Consider the following 20917-nt stretch of genomic DNA (forward strand, 5'->3'; position numbering starts at 1 on the left):
AGCAGAGCAGACAGAGCTGGGGGCTAGTATGTAGGCAAGGCAGCAACAGTGCGCAGTACACCCCACCAGTGCCGGAGGTTGTAGACAGGATATAAAGAAGGGAAGAGCATCCAGAGTCTTGTTACTCACAGTGCGGTCCTCAGAACAGCAGCATCTGGTCTATGGGGGATCCATCACCAAGGAGTTTGTTGGAAATGTGGAATCTCAGGTCTCATGGAAGACCTAGCTAAACAGAATCTGAATATTAGAAGAGTTCCAGGAAATTTGTATTCATATTAATTTCTGACTCGACCCCAGAGTGTTCGAAAAAATGATTTACAGACCTCCTAAACTGGCAGGAATAAGCACCGAGACCAGAGCTGCAACATGGTGGACTTGGAAAGTTCTCAGTGTGAAGATCCCCTGGGCTGGCAGCTGAAATCACAGGAAAGAGAACGCAGTCCTTGTTGAAAGCAGGGCAGTGTCCACTTCCCTACTCTGTACTCAATCACGCCAGGCTTGCTGGTTCCAAATTCCCAGACTCTGCAGTCTCCATTACTTTACCTGGAACCCATATCTTTTTGGACATCAAGGGATGGAGGGGTAAGGAGAAAGGCTGAGGAGGAAGGGCTTGGGTGCGGACATAGGAAACAGCACAATATAAAATAAGGCAAGATTTATGGCTGACCCCACAACTTAAGCTTTTAAAAATTTAAAGGCATTTAAAAATTTTCAGGTAAATCACTTGACTCAGATTTGCCTTATTAAGGAGTCACAGCACAACTCGTGCATGAGGAGAAATCTCTGGGGTGAAATACATTGATCACCGAAAGGCCCCCAACAGTACAAAAATATCTTTTCCACAGCATTGAACATTTCTGCCATCAGAGTCATGATGGAGTCAGTCAACTAACACAGACGCGCTGAGGGAGGAAATTTGGGGAGATATTTGGTTAAAGATGGTAAAGATTATACACGCTTATTTAATCTCAGGTCTTTCCTAAAATCACACAAGAAAATCATAAAGTTTTCTTATTGTTGCTGTTGTTGTTTTAAAGCATTAAGCTAGGGAGATAAAGAGAATTTAAGGGAATATAGCAGCAATAACTTTTTTGAGATTAAAAAGTAGACTCGTTATTGTGAGTGATAATTGACTTAGCAGAACCTAAAAAGTTGAATCCTAGAAAGTGAGCGATGGGGAAGGCTGGTACCCACAGAATGTCTCTCAGGAATTGGCAGCACCGGGTACCTTAGAAATTGAGGGTTGAGCGAAAAACAGACAAACAGAAAGGCTGGTAGTCTGTTGAAGAGCAGTTTGAAATTCAAATCCTCTCCCACACTCCACACAGCCTGCACACTGCCGCTCCCCAACCCGGTAGGAAGGTAGGTGACCCGGACTTGATTCTCTAGAGACAGTGAAACAGAGGGTGACCGCCAGATTGTGGTGCAACAGACATAGATAAGATCAGGGTTGACATAATGAAAAAGGACAAGCAAGTGAAAGTTTAAATTCTGAATTATTCAGACTCCCCTGAGCACCAGAAATCTGGTAGCCATTATCCTGCAGGCATCCAGAGATAGTAATATTGAGGATATCCCAAAGAATAGCCCAGCTCAATGATCCTACTTTCTACACTTTTCTCCCTTTTTCCCAGGTTCCCTTCTAAGCAGAGCTTGCAGTTAGCTTTTTGATGCCCCATTCTAAAACAGGAGTAGACTGGCAAGGATCCACAAAGATTTAAGGAAAGCATTTAAACTAAGAGAACAATGTCAAATGGCAAAGTGTCTTCCATGTTGGAGATGCTTCTCCCGGCACCTGTCCTGAGGGGCTGGGAAACACAACCCACAAGCTGAAAGAGTTAATGTTCCATGGAACAAACCTAGATCAGAGAGGGACAGGAGACTAGCATAAGCGTATTGATAAATCCCTCTCTCTTTCATTTTGAAGGACTGTTCCAAGGGGTGCTATTTCCATACAGCTTCTCTGAGATGTCCTGTATGAATGACTATCTGGCTGGGTTTTCAAGCTGTGGCCAACCAGGTAATGAGCCATTTGGTAATAGCTTTCCATCTTTCTGTGTATCTCTGTCCTTCCTCATTCCTTCTTGATGTCCTGGAATTGCATCTTGTGATAACCCTTAATCTGTAAGCTTTGCCTTAGGCTATTTTCTAGGTAACACAAGATATTACATCTGGGTCTGGGAATGACTGCAAAGAGCAGACCATTCACTCTCTACCCACTGATTCACATGGGACGATGGAGTAGTTGAAACAATTATTTTATTGGATTAGGGTATTGCATTTTATTTTATTTCTATTATGAAAAAATTCAAATATATATAAAACTAGAGATAACAGTTTAATGAACCTCAATATACTCATCAACTAGCTTCAATTATTATCACCCTATGGCCTCTCTTGTTTCCCTGAAAACTCCACTTTCCCCCTCAACTTTGATTACTGTGAAGCAAATTCTAGGCATCATGTTGTTTTAGCCACAAATACTTTAGCACCTCTCACTAAAGGTAAGGGCTCTAGATTCATAACACAAGATCTTTTATCATAATGAAAAAATAATCATTTCTTCATAGCATCCAAAAAAACAGTTTTGCTTAAATTTCTCCAATTGACTCCTACTTTTCTCCTTTTGTAGTTGGTTAATTTAAATCAGAATTCAAATACGGCCCACAAATTGCATGAAGATATATCTCTTCTCCCTTTCAATCTAGATTTCTCTGTTTTTGTCCTTGAAATATAATTTTTGAAGGAAATTAGTGATTTGTACACATATTCTCCCATGAAATTCAATAGTTTTGCTGATTACATTCGTTCGTGCTATTTCCTTTAAGCATCATTTTAACTCATGGATTTCAATATATTTGAAATGCCATTATTATTATTTTTTTCATACTCAAATTGCCTTATTTTTGGCCAGTGGGAGCTTTTTCAAGCTGGCTTGTTGGTCCTTTTCACATGACCCTAGTAGTCTTTCATGGCCTCTTTGCTTTCTGGTATGACAATTATGTTCCAGATTCATCTTGTATATTTCCTGCCCCAGATATGGAATTAATTATTTTTTTAAGTAGCCCTAGTCCTCTTTAGAGGCAAAATTTTTAGAAGTTACTATATGAGAATATCTTTCTGACTTTGAGATAGAAAGTTTTCCTTAAAAACACACAAAACACTAAGTATGTAAGAAAGTAGAGATAGATTTAATAGTGCTAAGACATCTTAAACAAAATTTTTAAAAAGGCAAATTAGAACATTTTTGCAACATATATAACTGAAAATATGTATAAAGAACTCCGATAAGTCAATAAGAGAAATACAAATAAAAACAGAAAAAAATGCCACCCTAAATTCTGCCCCACAAAAAATTTTCATGTAAGCTTTTCACAGAACAGGAAATCTACATCATCATAATAGTATGAAAAAATGTTCAACCTCTTTGGCCATCAGGGAAATGCAAGTTATGACATACCATTTTTTAATAAGCTAGATATTCAAAAATTGAGAAATTTGACAATATCAAGTGCTGGAGAGGTATGTCTTAGAGATGTCTTTGTATAGTGTTGGTGAGAATATATCTTAGAAAATCACACCAGAAAACAAACACTAGAAACAAATTAAATATGTATTGACAGGAGAATGGATAATTTGTGATACTTTAATTCACTCAATGGAGCAGCAATGAAAAAGTGGACTATCCCTACGAGAAACAACCTGGATGAATAACGTAAAATGGAACAACCAAGATCCAGAAGACTGGATAGAATATGTAAAATTTCTGTAACTTATTTGGTGTTGTTTTGTACACACCATAGAGAAACTCTTGCATTTCCCGGTACATGTGAAGAGTTTCTTTACAGCAGGAGTCAGCAAACTATAGTACATGGCCCATCACCTGTTTTTTAAGTTAAGTCGTATTTGAACATGGGTGAGCCCACTTGTTTATCTCTGCTCTCCCACCACAACAGCAGAGTAGTGGTGACAGAGACCACAGGCTCACAAAGACTAAAGTATTTAGAGACTCTCCAGCCCTTTAATGAGTTTGCTGACCTGTAACAGGGAAGAGCCAGATCTGACTACATGTTGGATCTGTTTCTTTTACTTTAACCATTGCTTTCTGCTGCTTTTGTTCACTAAAAAGATACTTACTGTCTATACACAATGGCTTGCCTCGGGGAACCCTGCGCCTCTGCCTGAACGTTAAACCGAAGTGCCTTTGTACATTCTGACCCTGTCCACCTGTGGATGGCTGCAAGAAAGAAGAAATTAATGGCCATTTCAGGGGACATTGGCAAACCTTATGGCCCTCTTACTGTACTTCCTCATCTCCTCCCCCTCTCTGTTCTATAAAAGAAACTGGCATCCAAACCCCATAAGATGGTTTTTTGGAGACATTAGTCTCCCATCTTCTCAGTCTGCTGGCTTTCAAAGTTGTATTCCCTGCCTCAACACCTCTTCTCTGATTTATTGGCCTGTTGTGCAGCGAGCAGAGCGAGCTTGGGCTCGGTAACAGACCCCCACTCTAGAGTATATACAAGATAAGGCCAAATTTGTATAAAGCTCACACATTAGCTAAACCCCACACCCTATTATTTGGTCAGACTCTTATGTGATAGAGGCATAAAACTAAAAGAAGGGAATGATGAGTAAAATTCAGAATAGTGTTTTCTTCAGGTAGGGATGGAAAGGCAAAGAATGGAAGGGGGAGGAAGCCATCGTGAATGAAAGCTAATGGCAATATTCCCATCTATGTATTAAATATTATATTAGAAATACAGCAAGTGAAAAAGACAAAAAGAAGTAATCCAAGAGAATTTCTCAGGATCGAATGACATAAGCTTCCAGGTTCCAAGGGCCTACTGAATACCAGGAAAATGGATAAAAGTTAGCCCACCCCAAGGCAAATCATCGTGGAATTTCAGAGCTCTTGGAACTCATGAGTATTATATTTTAATTGCCTGCATCAGACATTGGAAATGCAGGATATGTGTGCAACTTTCCACATTGATGTGATAAAAAGGAAGAGGATCCTACTCCAAGATTATGATGCCATATTAGAAAGTCATGAAACATAATTTCAATATGAGTCACAGATACAGGCTAAGATGTCATGACTCCTTATCAGGAAAGTGTGATGACCAAACATTCTTCCTTGATCTTGGAGTTCTCCAAAAAATTTTTGAAATGGGCCTTATGTGCCTGTGTCGAGGCAAACAGGAATTGGTTATGGAATAAGAGTTTATAACTACTATAGAAAAGTTAAATTATTCTACCCAATCGCATGTCCTGTTAGTGTGTGAAAAGATAAAGCAGAACTTCCGTATTAAGGCAGCAAGCATGTGGGTGCAAGCTTTGAAATAACCAAGAAATACGATTAAAATAGTGTGGGAAGTGTGATAAGAAAAAATTTTTTCTTAAATCACTGAGACATACCATACTTTGGGAGATATTCATTCCTTTGACTTCAGATAAGCAAGTGCTCCAAAGGGATAGATTAAGTAACTAGAACCAAATGTCAGGAAAAAAAAAAAAAAGTCATCACAAGTCCAGACCTGACGGAAATCTGAGACGTCTGATCTTTGTATGAGCTCATTAGCTTACTCTCTTCAGTGTCCAATACATCGATCACTTATTTCTTTCCATGAAACCAATAGTCTTGCCAATCCCATGTAATCTATAACCTGCATTGTGGTGTTTAAGCAGCATCTTCAAAAATTCTTTTTTCCATTAAACGTTTTACTCATTTGTCTGGAGTCAAGTGCCCAATATAAAACTTGGAAAACTGAGGCAGATGGAGTAGGCATCTTCCCTGGTAAGTCCACTTTCTGTGGCCTTGACCCTTATCATCTTCTTTTAGCTCTTTGCCTCCTTCCTTTGCACTTGATACTTCCTCACTGCTTAGAACTCTTGGGGTCCCAGATTCGCCCAAATTCTGGAGTAGGGGAGGTATTTCCCCTGCCACAGGCCTGATGCCCTCCGTGCCTATTGCACAAGATCAAGGTGTCTGTTCCTTCGCTTACCTGCCCCTGAAGTTCCCTGAGCTCCTAGACCCAGGATCCCAACCTTCACCTCCTATCCAGTTCATGGGACTCACTCTTAACGACTCTCTGTCCTGGAAGATAAAGTTTTCTATTGTCACAGTGAAAGGGAAGAGAAGGAAACCCACACTGAGTCATTCAGTAGTGCTAGGGAAGATCAACATTGCGATACAAAAGTTTATTTTCAGTTTAGTTAAAAAAACATTAAGTAGGCATCCCCAATGAGCACACATTATATCAAGTTTAAAAAATGAGATACCCAATTTCTCTCCCAAGAGCCTTATTGGGGAAACAAATATGTAAAGATAGCACTTTAATACAATTTCTAAGCACATAGTAGAGGTAAAAGTGATAGTAATCATTAATTTTGAGTACTTACTATGTGCTGGCTATTATGATAAAGTCTAGAGTCTTTAATGTGGGTGGAGAGGAAGGCAGGGGCCAGATAAGAGATGTGAACCCAGTTAGGGCTTTATCCTGTATTTAATGGGGACTCATTGGAGAATTTTAAGAGTCATGGCTGGGTCGTATTTACATTGTAAATACATCAAGTTATGGCTTAAAGGACAAGGCATTAGAGACAGAGATATTAGGCCAGAGATGATAAAGATCAGAGCCAGGGCAATAGTTTAGAGAAAAAAGAGAAGCGTGTCAACACAAAAAATATCTCAAAACTAAAATTAGTGAGATATGTTCAATGATAGATGTGAAAATGGATTAAAAAGGAAGGAGTCAAGGATGTTGCTTTGACTTTGGCTTGACTGACTAGTAGACAGATGGGAAGTAGATGAGGAGAAACAGGTCTGGGAGAACGATGGGGAGATGATGTGTCCAGTTTTGGACACACTGAAACCAGAGTGGCCGTGGTCAGTCAAGTGGTGATGTCCATAGGAGGTTGGGTTTGGCAGTCTCAAGGTCTGGGAGAGGTCAAGCCTGGAGACAGAGTTGCAGGAGCCTTTGCTGTCTCCTTTCCCTCCTCCGCTCCAATCACCCACACATTCCATTTACATCCCCATCCATATTCCTGTCCACACATTCCATGTATTGTGACTAATAAATGGGGAAGAACTGAGCAATAATTTCCTCTCCCTCCTCCTCATTTTACACAAGTCTAAATAAGGCTATCATAATTCGAAGACAATGTAAATTCTCTGGTTCAATCTTGTCATAAAACACATCACTGTCTCACAATTCATCTAATCTTTCTTTGCCATTTCCTTCCTAGAAATTAAAGGATCCCCCTAGTCATTTTATATGAGACCAAATCTGAAGTATCTGTGTATCATGTACATATTTTAATAGTAAGTGTTAGTCAGTCTGTGGTCTTTTATCTACTCAATGAAAAAAAATACAGAAATTCGTAAAAGTGTAAAACAAACGTAATTGACGCCTGGATTTGGAATGTCTTAAATGATGATGTGCTTATTTATCTTCTATGTATGTTTTATGAAGGTTAACACTGAAACGTGTTACTTTTACTAGGCATACACCATTGACCGAGATGTAGTAGGAACATGCTAGATAAAAGAGAGACTAGGGCTTCCCTGGTGGCGCAGTGGTTGAGAGTCTGCCTGCCAATGCAGGGGACACGGGTTCGTGCCCCGGTCTGGGAAGATCCCACATGCCGCAGAGCGGCTGGGCCCGTGAGCCATGGCTGCTGAGCCTGCGCATCCGGAGCCTGTGCTCTGCAAGGGGAGAGGCCACAACAGTGAGAGGCCCGCCTACCGCAAAAAAAAAAAAAAAAAGAGAGACTAAATTAAGGTTTGTTAAGTAATATACTATATCCCTTTATCCATAAATAATCCACAAGGATAATACAGAGTTGAATGATGCACGCAATTGTGGCTACATGCATGCAATGTTATATCATTAGATCCTTGAAGGAAGTGCGTCTTGGTTAAGAGTAGAGTTTCACCTGGTGTGCAAGGTGAGTGAATTCACGATTCACGATGCATTCTGAGGCTGTTCTGAAAATGCAGTCTCTCTTTGCATGCTTTTGTCCTGACAAGTCTTAAGAAGGTGACTGACTTTCTCAAATAGCTGAATCATGGAACACTGGATATTTGCTCCCACGTTCTACCAACCATGGCATCCATGTTGGGTTTATCACTTGGTAACAAGATACTCTGACGAGGTGTTACTCTCCCTAACAAAGCTTGTTTCATGTACAAACTATCTCACACTCATAGCTGGCCCAGGGTAACGTCTTAAAATAGGTGAGGTTTGCTTTCTGTTGTCCTGGATACTTGGACTATCCCTCTCTGTGGCCTAGGCCCAATCCCATTCAACACCTCATTCTTTTGCTTTTCCTCTTCACACACACTGAAACTCCTTCCCTGACCGCTTCTCCATCCACTCCATCAAAAGCCTCTCTGCGGGAATTTCAAAACATGTATTATTTCTCCAAGAGGCATTAACATGCTATATTTTTATTGCTAATTATAAAAGGAGATATTTATTCTCTGAGAAAGATATTTCAAGGAATATATGTTGGAGGATGTTTTAGTCAAGGTGACCCCAAATTCACACTGTAGAGGTGGCTACCTTTACATACATTTGGTGGCATACATTTGGTCCTGCTCCCACAACAACTACTCAAATTTCTAGACTGAATCAGGCTGTCTAAACACTAAGACTAATTTGTATTAATGATCTTTGGTATAAAAACAGTGTTACAATATATTTAACTGAAAGTCATTAATAAAATAAGATTACTATGTGGAGTTGTTTCTTTTTTAACAATTTATTCTTCTTATGATTTTGTGGGTTGTCTGGGTGCTTTTTGTTCTGGTGATATGTGGTGGAGTCATTCCTGTGTCTGAGTTCAGCGGGTGTTCAAGTTGGGGAATTCTCCTCCACGTCTTTTCTCTCTCTGCATGATGTCTTATCTTTCAGGGCCATTTTTTTTTTTTTTTTTTTTTTCTCTGGCCGTGCCACGCGGCATGCAGGATCTTAGTTCCCCGGCCAGGGATCAAACCTGTGCCCCCTTCAGTGGAAGTGTAGAGTCCTAACCACTGGACCGCCAGGAAAGTCCCATTATATGGAGTTTTGTGTCCAAAAGGGACTTTCTTTTTGACTACAGTTACATTATGCTTTGGATAACTTCAGTGATGACATTACTACTGAGGTAGATATGATACATCTTTCTAATTTGTATATTTCCCATCTACCAGCAAATCACATAGAAAAGGTAATTACGGAAGTGTTAGTATTTGCTCATTCAAAGTGGAGAGGAGAACAGAAAGACATTACAATGCGCTGAGCATCAATAAGTCATTTAGCAAGCTTAATGCAAAACAATCAGCCCAGTGTCTATCCTAGTCACTGGGAAAGATTATCATGGTTGTGGCACTCACGGTGTTTACCATCTAGCAGGGAGACAGACACTGAACAGTTAACTGCATGGGCTATTCAATCACAGTTGGATGTGTGTTTCAAACAAAAGTACAGTGTAGGTTATCTCCATAGAAGAATATTAGAACTTTATTCATAAAGTTGTTTTCTTACTTTGGGAATTATTTCTTCTTTATACCTAATTCAGTGCAGTGCTACTGGGAAGAAAATGAGCACCTTAATCAAACCAACTATCACCACTTGTTAACTTATTCATATTCTTTAAAACTTAGCCCTAAATTCATAGATTCATAAGTTGTTTGGGGAGTTGACATTTGGTAAGCATCTGTTTCTTTCTTAAAATTTTGTTAGGTTGTTTCTAACACTCATTATACTTTACACATTTTTAAATTATATGCAGTCAAAAGTTTTCTTTTATGGCTTCTAAAAAAAAAGAAAGAAAATGAACACCTTGATATAGATACTTCGATAATGTATTTCTGATTTTAAAATTAATGCATACCTATTATAGTACATGTAAAAAAATTTTAAAGTAAGAGAAAAAATGATAAACATCTATAAAGTTATGACCCAGAGATATCACTATTTACATTTTAACATATTTCCAAGTCGAATTTCTGCACATATTTAATGCATACAGTTCATATCATACTGTATATATAATTTTATATCCTTCTTTTTTCCACTTAAGATGATCTCATACGCATTTCCTACAAGATAAGAAAACGCGAAGGTGAAACACATTCCGTTTCATTATTCTTTACGTCCGTAGAAGTGATCTGCCCTACAACTGTCGCATATACTATTTCAGGGTAACTAGTCTTATGAGAAGGCCTAATCTTATATATTTTATAATAGTTAGGAACACTTTGTAGGAGCTGTGCTTTTCTAATTGGTATCCTAGGAGGTGTCTCATCCTTTGGGTTTTTTCTTGTCCAGATTTCCCAGATTTTTCTTCTTAAAACACCATTTTTTATAAGTCACTTCCCTTCTCGAGGGTTTGCAGTAAGCTGCCTTTAGACTAGCTCTCAACTCAGTCTGGAATTAGAGACCCCTCTGTAAAATGCTATCATCTTTCCTCTCTCCGTCCCCTAGACACCGACTGCTCCAGGCAGATCTCAGACAGCCAGTCAGTGTGCTTCCCACTTTGTAATTTTAGTGCCTTCGCTTTTCAATCGTCAATTTTTCATTTATCTCAACCCTTTCCCTTGAGGTCCTAACACACATTTTCAATCCTTTCCCCTCTTCCCTATGACACTTCCTACCTTTGGCACCATTCAATTTAGCTCTGAATCGTTTATTGCCTTTTACAACTTCCTCTAATTGTTTGATGTGTGAATGTCTTTTCTTCAGATGCTGAGCTCATAAAATTGCTCTATTCAAGGCCCGGGCAGCAACTCCCACACCTGGGCACTCTGCTACAACGGCTAACACTATGGAGCACTTGCCATATGAAGGATAATATGCTAAGTACTTGGCAGACATTATCTCATCCATTCTTCACAAAAGTCTGTGTCTTTTAGGAATGCTTTTGGCTGCAAATGACAGAGGACCCAATCTGTCTAACAATGCCTAAACAATACAGACTTATTTATTATCTAATGTAATTATAACAACAGGAGCAAAAATTGGAGGTAGGTGGTATCCAGCACTGGCTTAGCAACTCTCTGATATCTGGACTCTGGTTTGGCATCTCTGCAAGTCTTTTCGGCTTCCCGCACGGGTGTGATATGGCTGTAGCATTTCCTGGCATCACGTCCTCACACAGCCCTGCTCAAAGTCGGGTAGGAGGGGGTGGTGTAGGATAGGAAGTTCTCTTTCCATATCTCCTCTTACCAGGAAGGAAAAATTTCCCCAAACATTTCCCAGCAGACTTCTCCCACATCTCATTGACCAGAACTGGGCTATCTATCCACCCCCTAGATCAGCAACGAGGTCCTTCTTTCCAAGATCAAGAAATCTCTGAATAACACTAAAAATCAGGATGAAGGACAGCAAAAATGGATTGCTCCTGCACAGGCAACAAACAGTACCAGCCACACAGCATATTAGGAAATTAAAGCTCAGAGAAGCTGAGGAATTTGTGCAAGATTATACAACTACTAAATGGCAGAAAGAGGTTTCAAATCAGACCTCTCTGAGTCTCTCAGAATCCACATCTTCTGCTCACCACACTTTAAAGTCTTTCTAGAGAGTTTTCGAATCTTATTCATCAAAAAATATTTAGTACCCACTTGATGCTCAGCACTGTTCTTGCTACTAAAAGGGAATTAAGTATACAGTATCATCTAGTTAGTGATAGAAGCCCAACCTGGATGAAACAGCTAGAACACATACAATTTATTAATTAATTAATAATCATACAATATTATGTTGCAAGTTCAACTCTAAGTGGGGCGGTTCTACGTAGCAGGAGTTCACTGAGGTTTGTAGAAGTCAGACTGGATTTCATGGATGCTATGGGGTGTGAATCAAACCTCACAGATTTGGATCAGTGGGGATAAGAGTGGCTAAAGTTCTAGGTATGTTCACTACTGGCTTAGCAGACTGCTGTGCTGCCTATGTGTGGTTGCAAAATGGTTGAATAAATTGGTTACATTGCCAGAGGGGGCCCTCCAGCGGCCTGAGACCGAAAAGGGAGAGAGACCTAGACCACAAAGCAATAGCACCTACTGAACTCAGTGAGACAGAGAACTGGCTGAGTGCCAAGGGATGTGAAAACTTATGAAAGGGTCAGTGGCCGCCTGAAAGGTTTCTTCCGTCTAACGGAGGGAGCTAGGAGTTGAAGGGTCACTGTTGAGGTGGAATTCCAGCTCCTTTTCTTTATGTGACCTGAGATCTTCCAGAAATTAATAAATCGAATAATTTGGCTTTTGACTGCCACATACATATTCTGAAGAACGCACCTATCTCATTGTCCCTTTAATAATAATGAGGGGTTTGGGGTAAGTCAACTCACTCCTTCTTGACCAGAGACTCATGTTAACAAGACGAGGTAAGGATAAATCTGGCTCATGGACCAGGGTCAAACTAAGATGCCCACACAGGGCTCAGACCCACAGGCTTGGTTTTGCAGACACTCCAGATTGTCAACTCAGCATAGACATGGAGCTCGCCACACCAGCCGAGAAGAAGCGTGGTGCCTTTACTTCTTTTCATCCCTATCCCTATGAGGATCTGCTATGCATAAAAGTAAAGTGTGCAACTACAGATTATCATACTAAGTGAAGTAAGTCAGAAAGAGAAAGACAAATACCATATGATATCACTTATATGTGGAATCTAAAATATGGCACAAATGAACCTATCCTATTAAAGAGAAACAGACTCACAGACATAGAGAACAGACTTGTGCTTGCTAAGGGGAAGTGGGGAGGGAGAGGGATCGACTGGGAATTTGGGGTTGGTAGATGCAAACTATTACACTGAGAATGGATAAACACCAAGGTCCTACTCTATAGCACAGGGAACTATATCCAATCTCCTGGGATAAACCATAATGGCAAAGAATATTAAAAAAAGAATGTGTGTGGGCTTCCCTGGTGGCGCAGTGGTTAAGAATCCGCCTGCCAATGCAGGGGACATGGGTTCGAGCCCTGGTCCGGGAAGATCCCACATGCAGCGGAGCAGCTAAGCCCGCGAGCCACAGCTACTGAGCCCGCGTGCCTAGAGCCCGTGCTCTGCAACAAGAGAAGCCACCACAACGAGAAGCCCGCACACCGCAACGAAGAGTAGCCCCTGCTCGCCACAACTAGAGAAAAGCCTGCTCACAGCAACAAAGACCCAACTCAGCCAAAAATAAATAAAAATAAAATAATAAAATAAATTAAAAAAAAAAAAAAAAAAAAAAGAATGTGTGTATGAGTAAAACTGAGTCACTTTGCTGCACAGCAGAGACTGGCAGAACATTGTAAATCAACTATACTTCAATAAAAAAAAGTAAAGTGTAGAGAAGCCATCTTTACAATGTGTTGCAAACACTTTTCAATAAGCTCTAACAATATGAACATTTTCAGACTCAGATTCTATTTCATTATGCACATCTTTTATCTGTTTTTGCTCCTCAAATTCCTTTGGTTGTATCTAAAAATCTAGTGAATTTTCTGAATCATGTTTTCGACATCACAAATTCCACTTCACACCTATAATTTATAGAGTTAAAAATCAACTTAAGTACACAGTGGATTTTCATTGTTTAAACATAAGATCTATGTTCTAAAGAAGGGCAAACGAGAAGTTCTTTGGGTGTGGTTTGTGACAGGATATTAGGGTGGAACCCAGAATTACATAGGAAATTATAGCTTGAGAAAATGTAAGACGGTTTAAACTAGAGAATTTATATGGAAGAAAAGTGGTATTTTTTTTTTTTCTTTCCATTCCCAAAGCGTTGCTTGGGGGCTGCCTAGATTCAAAAGAGAAAGGATTCCATTGCTTTTAAGTATTGCAAAGAGCTCCCAGGCCACCCTTGTCAAAAGATAGAAGGGATATTGCAGAATTTGGTACTATGAGAACAAGAACAGACAGGAGCTGACAGGTTTTAGCTAATTTTGACAGGCATGTGTAGATATTGCCAAATTCTTAAGTTTCTGGGTGACGTCATCCTCCCAACAAATTTCTTAAATGATGCCTTAGCAAACAAGCAATTCTATCCTAATGATGCCTTTCTGAGTAAAATGTTGACTCACTCAAAGGATACAGATTAGAAAGAGAGAGAGAAGAAAATGCTCTGTGGGAGGGGCAGAGCTTTATAAAAACCAGTCATCGCCATGCCTGAACTCTTAACAACTCTCAGAGGACCATTTCTTGTCAGACAGAGAATAACCAGGTATTTCAGTCATTTCCATGTCTATCTCTATGAAAGATGGTTTTATTTTGCACACTGGTATTATTAATATAATGAAAATTAAAATGTGGGATGTTTTAAGAAGATGGGTAAAATTTACTGGTGTTTTCTTGTTTGTTTGAGAATATTTTAGTTCTAGATTTGAATTAAATTTATAGCAAGACCTAATCTTAAATCTCAGAGGCCAGCAAAGGCCTATGTAACATTCATCAAACCAAAAGGTACATTTAGGTTGTGATGTCAATTTTACCGAACAGCTTAGAATGTGTATATTCTTTACTAGTTAGTGTTTGGCACTGAATTTGATGAGAATAGCTAGACCAATTAAAATATATTAATTTAGCAACTGAAAGTAATCTACAAATTGTGTATACATATAATAAAGGCAAAAAAGATGACTCAGTTTTTAATCTGAAACAATCAGAAATTAAGCAGGAAGCTGGGTTGGGTCAGTTCAATACCAAAATACCTTTATTGAATTTAGTTCAATAATCAGTCAATCTAGTGAAAGAGGAAAAATCAGCCAAATTAGTTGCTGGATTGACTGAAGTAATAGTTCAGTAATAGTAATAAATCATTTAATACCCCATAGACAAACAATTATTCATTATGTAAGTCATCAAATATCAGAAAATGTCTTTAATTTTGTGGGGGGAGAATTTGGTAATTTGAAAGGGAAATTTCCTTGAAGTTATTGTTTTCTCTGTGTTCTCATTAATTTTTGTGGTCAATTTCAGAACATTTGCACTGTGTCGTTGCAAAAAAAATTATTTAAAATGCTACAGCAAACTGAAATCTAACCTTCGATGCCAGCGAGCAGAGCGACTGTTGTAGTGGCTCTGGCAGCACCTCCCAAGTTCTTGGTCACCTGTGCCAAGTTTCAGTGGCACATCTGTCAACTTGTTTTACAGGAATGGACACAGACATCATGGAGCCCAGCCCCACATACGCTTTTCATCTGTTCGTTCTTCTAAAGAGAATATTCAACGTTGATTAGGAATATAACCTCCAGAAGCTGATAAAGTTGTGTAACTCGGGTGTTAAGAAATGCACAACAGGTGCTACCTAAGAGGTTATGCTATCTGATGGCACTCAGTGATTCAGTTTTACATGGTCTTAGGCAGACTCTCACCTAAATGTAAGGTGTGGATTTGTTAGAGAATCAGAAGACACTATATATATATATTCATAGATTTCTAAAAATATAAACTTCTCAAACCTTATTTGAAAGGTCTGTAGGAAAAGCGCTAGAGTTGGAATCAGAAGGCTGAGATTCAATCTAGGCTTTGAAACCAGCTGTGCAATCAACATCCTCATATTTTCATTGGTATAAGAGGAATTACTAGGTTTAGTGGGCAAGTAATTATGCAAGTTAAATAAAGCAGTGAGGCTGAAGGAATGTGGTAACTGCAATATAGACAACACCTATTATTTTTTATGTTAAATGCAGTTAATTGTACCTATCTTAAAGATAAAATTTAGACTACTTTTAAAAGAAGTACATGCATCTGGGATGATCTAATTCTGTCCTAATTCACTTTTTTTTTCTTTATACAGTCAACTGAAATCCTAATGTGGCAGTAAAAGCCCTCTCTGATAGCTTGTCTTGACACTTAAAGTTTGTTAGTGTCAAAGTGACAGACTATGGCGGTCGTTTTAAAGAATTAGGTATAGGAGAGGCCTACATTTATCTTTCTGGCTCTGATCCCTTATTTATTTTTTCACACAATAGAGAAATATTTATTTATATTATTCTCAGTTTGTTTCTGAAATGTTACTGAGATAATTTACAAAAAAAGATCTACCCAGGACTAATTCACCATAAAGATGATTTTAAATTGTAGAAGGAAGAGAAAACAAATTTCTGAGCCACCCAAGGTAATCTAATCTCAGTGATGAAGCAAGAGAAAAAAATAGTGATTTTATTTTTTTAACTTAATAAGCCTTCTAGGAGTATTACAAACTTGCTTCCTTCCTCTTTTTATTTCCTCTTTCTAGCATTTCTCGAACTAGTAATTGGCCTAAACTCTTACACACAGCAGTGAAGTTAAACATCAGCAGGTAAAGCAGCAAGCGACATTGGATAGAGTGGGCTTCTGAAGCAGACCTGGGCTTGAATCCCTGCACCATTACATACAAACTCTGTGACCTTATACAAGTTGCTTACCCTCTCTGGGCATCAGGATGTAACCTATACAGTAAAGATCCTAATATCTACCTCATACAGATCCCATGAATATTAAATATTAAAGGAGACAAGAAGACATGAGAGAGTTTTTGGGACAAATTTTACTTAATTTACTATTTTGTCTTGAAAAAATACAATTGAGTGGTACTTCCCATAAGAAATTTTGATGCAAATTGCAATCACTTTCTTCAAAAGAAATGTTGGTGAACCAAGTGTTCACATAAAATACCCATGGATTAGGGAGATGTGAGCCGTGGAGGCCCTGCTGAGTGAGCCCAAGCCTAAAGAGCTGCAGGACATGCCTCATGGGGCATGGGGCAGCTCCCCAGCCACTGTCACAAGAAGGTTTCCTGTGGGATGATGAGTGTCAGCGTCGCTTGGTATATTTATAGATTGTGGTAATTGCAGGTGTGTTTTAAGCTGTTACAAAAGCATAAGATACAGTTTGTTGGCCAGAATCAACAGGTGTGTCGAAGCATTTGGCTGCATGCGGAGACTTAGGTCATGGAGGGCGTGTCTGTTATTTATCTTCAGATGGTGGATGGGGTGTGTGTGTGTGTGTGTGTGTGTGTATGTGTTCCATAGCCCCGGGACCACCCCTGCAATGTGACCTGGCATTGACTTCCCTACTAGGGATGGTGGGAGAAGGGGGCCTTTCCAGCTCTCCCAGTAATGAACTGCTCAGCTCAGGGGGTGCTTTGGTAGAAAGGCTATGGTGTGTGTGAGTGGAGGGGTGCAGGTATGCGAGGTAGGGCTGTGTAAAAATGCCCACTCTCAAACGGTGAGTCTAGGTTACTTCTAGAAGCAAGGAATTTGAAAGAAGTATGACCATCTCCATTGGCGTCAATCAGAGTATATATGCGTGTGGCATACATTTGAATATGCATGTATTTGCCGGTGTGTGTGTGTGTGTGTGTGTGTGTGTGAGTGCGTGCGTGCGTGCGTGTGTGTGTGTGTGTGTGTGTGTGTGTGTGTGTACAACACAGAGGCAGAGAACATGACCCTGGAGGCTGGCTACCCACCTACCGCCTTCAATTACCAGTCCTGCCCCTTATAGTCGAGTGACACTGGTCACTTTTCTTCTTCTCTCTGGGCAGTAGTTTCTTCCTTTGTGAAACAGGAATAGCAATGCCTTCCTCATAGGGTTTCCATAAAGATTAACTGGTTAGTACAGGTGAGATGTTTAAAACAGCATCTGTTGTACAGTAAGGTTTCGATAAAGGCTATTTATCGTTATTGCTGTTATTATCATTATTTTGATGTGGAGTGTCACTACTCATCACGTGACTGTTCCCTCTACCTCAGGATTGGCTACATCATTTGCAGTAGCCAGTGCAAAGGAAAATGCAGGGCCCTTTGTTTAAAACTATTAAGAATCGCAAGGTTGCGGTAGACGTGCATCGTACTGAGTGTGGGAGGGACCCTTTGTAGCTGCACAGGTCCCAGGATCACGATGACGCTGTCCCTGCTCTACCTCATGCTCTTGGATGAAAGGAGACTAGAGAGGGAACCCCTGCCCCGTGCAGGGTACAGCATGTGCTACTCTGCTGACATCACTCAGAATGCTGAGTCGTCTTTTAGAGCTGTTTCCTTTTTTCCCCTCACTTCCCTTCTAGATTGAAACAATGGAAGAACTTTACAAGGCAAACACAATCTTTGCCCTCAGTTTCTTCAGCCGTCTGGCAAATACAAGTGCTGCCACCCAGAATCTCTTCTTCTCTCCATGGAGCATCTCCTACACCATGGCCATGATCTACCTGGGTGCCAGGGGCAACACTGCAGACCAGATGGCCAAAGTAAGTTTCTGTTAAAGTTCCAAATTAGAACAGAACGATTCCTGAACTGAATTGTAGAGTTGCTCTGATTACATGCCTGAGACATCTCGACTCTAACAAGGTCAGCAATCATCACAAGCCATTACAACACAAGTTCCTTAGATTCAAATCTATAAAACAGCCAAACCACAAACACCCTCAGTGGTAGATATAGCAGAAAGCATACCAGAATTTCTTATCCTGCAAGGTTAGAAAGGGTTAATAGTGACAACGTCTTATATTTGATAGTATAATGCTTATATTTTTCAAGGTACTTGCAAGCTTTATCTCTATTGGTTTTAAGACAAGTGTCATTTAACATAGTGGGGAGAGTGGCGATGGGAATGAAGCACTTTTCCCAGGGCTTCTTCTGGTTTCTGCCCTCCTAGCTCAGCTTCCTTCCATTCATGTAAAGAATTCCTTCTAGCGGTTTTAAGAGAGTGTCACCAAGGGAAAAAATATCCCAGACCCGTGATCTCCGCACTCTGGGAGATGCACAGAGAGCAGCGTGACTTCAGAGGACCTCAGCCAACATTCTCAACCCCATGAGTTCATGTCAACAACATGGGGCTGACATCATGGCCAGTCCTCAAAGTCAAGGTGGACAGGGTGTGGGACAGCATTGTGAGCTATTTCTGTTAAGGCCACTGGCTTCCTTCCTTGGTGAAGGAAGCTGACACCAGCTCAGTCAGGGGACCCTTTCACTAAGTCTGGGGCCATGGAAATATATCGAACTACTACAACTGTACATGGCAATGGTCCTATGGGATGAATTCAGCACCATTAAAATTCACATGATCCTGTATTTCCCGGGTCAGTGACCAGACAAAGTAATATATAATTAAAATTCTTTCCTATTCCCGTATGTACAAACATTAAAATTGAATGCTTTAAGTACAGGCTCTGGTTTCTCACAAACACTGGATTCTGTTTTCAGCCACACCAAAATGCTGCTGGCTACTTTTGACTTTCCCAGGAGAATTGCACCTGCGTGTGTGTATATAGATAGATGGATATCTCCTTCCAGGTACACGGTGACCCATTTAAGATGGGTCTTGTTTGGAGTGGCTCACAGGGGGTGTTGGCCTATCTCACTGCAGCAGGAAAAGGGATGGAAGTGTCACTCCCTGAGTTTGTGGCAGTTTAAACATCAAGACTTACAAGAAAACCCAGTTGCTCACGTCTGAGAGCAGCAACATTTTGCAAAACTCCTTCCCTCTATTTTCTTTGCCTTGAAAAGAATAAGTGCAGTGAACTCTATTAAAAACTTTAGAAAACGTCAGGGTCTTCATTTTTTAGATGTAAAGGCATCAGAAGCAATATTTCTTTGAGGACAAATGCCAAATGAAGTGCTCTAGGTACGTAAAGTAAAAAATGTGATTTTGATACGAAAGGAAAATTAACTTATTGGTCACTCGGCACAACACAGCTTTTCTGTGTCTGGCAAGTGCTTTCAGCACATGGGACAAGGGGTTTATATAGTTTTCTTGTAACTGTGCTGCATGGGCAGATTTTAAAATTCAAAGGCAAATTTGGTTAATTCCCTACTAAAAAAGAGGAGAAGCTCTTTGGTTGGAGGAGGAAGCACGGATTTGGGGGGCAGACCTGCCTGTGTTTGGGTGGTGACTTTGCCATTTACCAGGTGTGTGAGGGAAGGCATTTCAACTCTCTGAGCCTCAGTTTTCTTATTTTTAAAAGGAGAATGAAAATGCGTAACCGGCAAGATGGGTGTGAAAATTAGAGAGAATAGGAGAAGCACGTGGTGGAACTAAAAGTTATCATAGCTGACACTTACAGTGCCCTAGCCAGGCACCTTTCTAAGAACGTTTTAGAGTTTACCCACAGAATACAAAATCCTGTGAGGTAGGTGCTCTGATTACCACAGTCCTTTTATAGAAATGAGAAATTTAGGGCAAGAAGAGGCCACACAGTTGGGAATTGATACAGTTGGTAAAGGTGACATAGTTGTAATGGAATAAAGTAATGAGTAGAAGGGATAAATTCCTACAGAGCATAGGCGATGTGAGATCAGCAGTTGTATTTTTGCCAGTTCTTCTCTTTAGGGTAAGGCCGCGGACCTGCCCAGGCCAAGCCACCTCTCTGGGCAGGGTGCATCCCTCAGCATGGCCCCGGGTCACCTCACATCCCCCCCTCCTGCAGGGACTCTCACAGTGACTCAGGAGGCCTTTAGTGCTAGCCCCGAGACCCCATCAATTTCCTTAAAAGGGAGGACAACCGGAGAAGCTGTTACATGAAATATTCTTCCCTTACATGGCGGCAGAGTCAGACCACTTCTTTACAAGGAGTATTAGGTAAGACTTATAATGTGTGATCTGAAGAGCAGAGAGAGACCCCACAAATCCTAACACCTCTCCTTCCAGCCTAGAAGTTCACCACCTGCTGGACAAACCTGCCTTTCCTTCCTTAGCAGAACGTCTACCATGGATCCATTTACCAATAAGCTTCTCCTCACCTGGGACCCCACGGGGTTGGGACCCAAAGGATGTTGGAGGTGGGAGTGGGTGGGTAGCAGGGCCAGGCTCGGGGGTGCTGAGACTGGCTGAGCCAGGCTGGGAAGGCTACAGTTTGGGGGAGGGGACCTGAGGCCCCTCCCGGGGCCAGTGTGCACCTACCAGCTTCAATGTTATCTGGATCTGCCACTTACAACATAAAGAGATTCATATTGTCATCT

At 40.5% G+C, this 20917-nt stretch overlaps 2 protein-coding genes across 6 annotated transcripts in view; one reads left to right on the top strand and one right to left on the bottom strand.

The window, feature by feature from the left end:
* SERPINB3 (serpin family B member 3) overlaps positions 1–20917 on the bottom strand; it is an 81253-nt gene that overhangs the window by 26718 nt on the left and 33618 nt on the right. The window contains exons 4-7 of one of the 5 annotated variants that reach the window (XM_081253296.1): positions 5422–5490; positions 4138–4237; positions 324–414; positions 130–222 (exon numbers count right to left, since the gene is read on the bottom strand). The exons of 1 other annotated variant lie outside the window; for it this stretch is intronic. The gene's annotated coding sequence lies outside the window, so the exon portion shown is untranslated. The remainder of the gene's footprint in view (positions 1–129; positions 223–323; positions 415–4137; positions 4238–5421; positions 5491–20917) is intronic. 3 more of the 5 variants (XM_081253297.1, XM_081253298.1, XM_081253295.1) reach the window with 3 other exon arrangements.
* The window catches only part of LOC308626745 (uncharacterized protein), a 56422-nt gene continuing 49602 nt past the window's right edge, over positions 14098–20917 (top strand). The window contains exons 1-2 of the mRNA XM_081252150.1: positions 14098–14205; positions 18028–18207. Of these exons, the coding sequence (XP_081108276.1) occupies positions 18037–18207 (171 nt within the window). The 5' untranslated portion in view covers positions 14098–14205; positions 18028–18036. The remainder of the gene's footprint in view (positions 14206–18027; positions 18208–20917) is intronic.

Source organism: Mesoplodon bidens, assembly GCF_964165515.1.
Source record: "Mesoplodon bidens genome assembly, chromosome: 13".
Classification (NCBI taxonomy): domain Eukaryota; kingdom Metazoa; phylum Chordata; class Mammalia; order Artiodactyla; family Ziphiidae; genus Mesoplodon; species Mesoplodon bidens.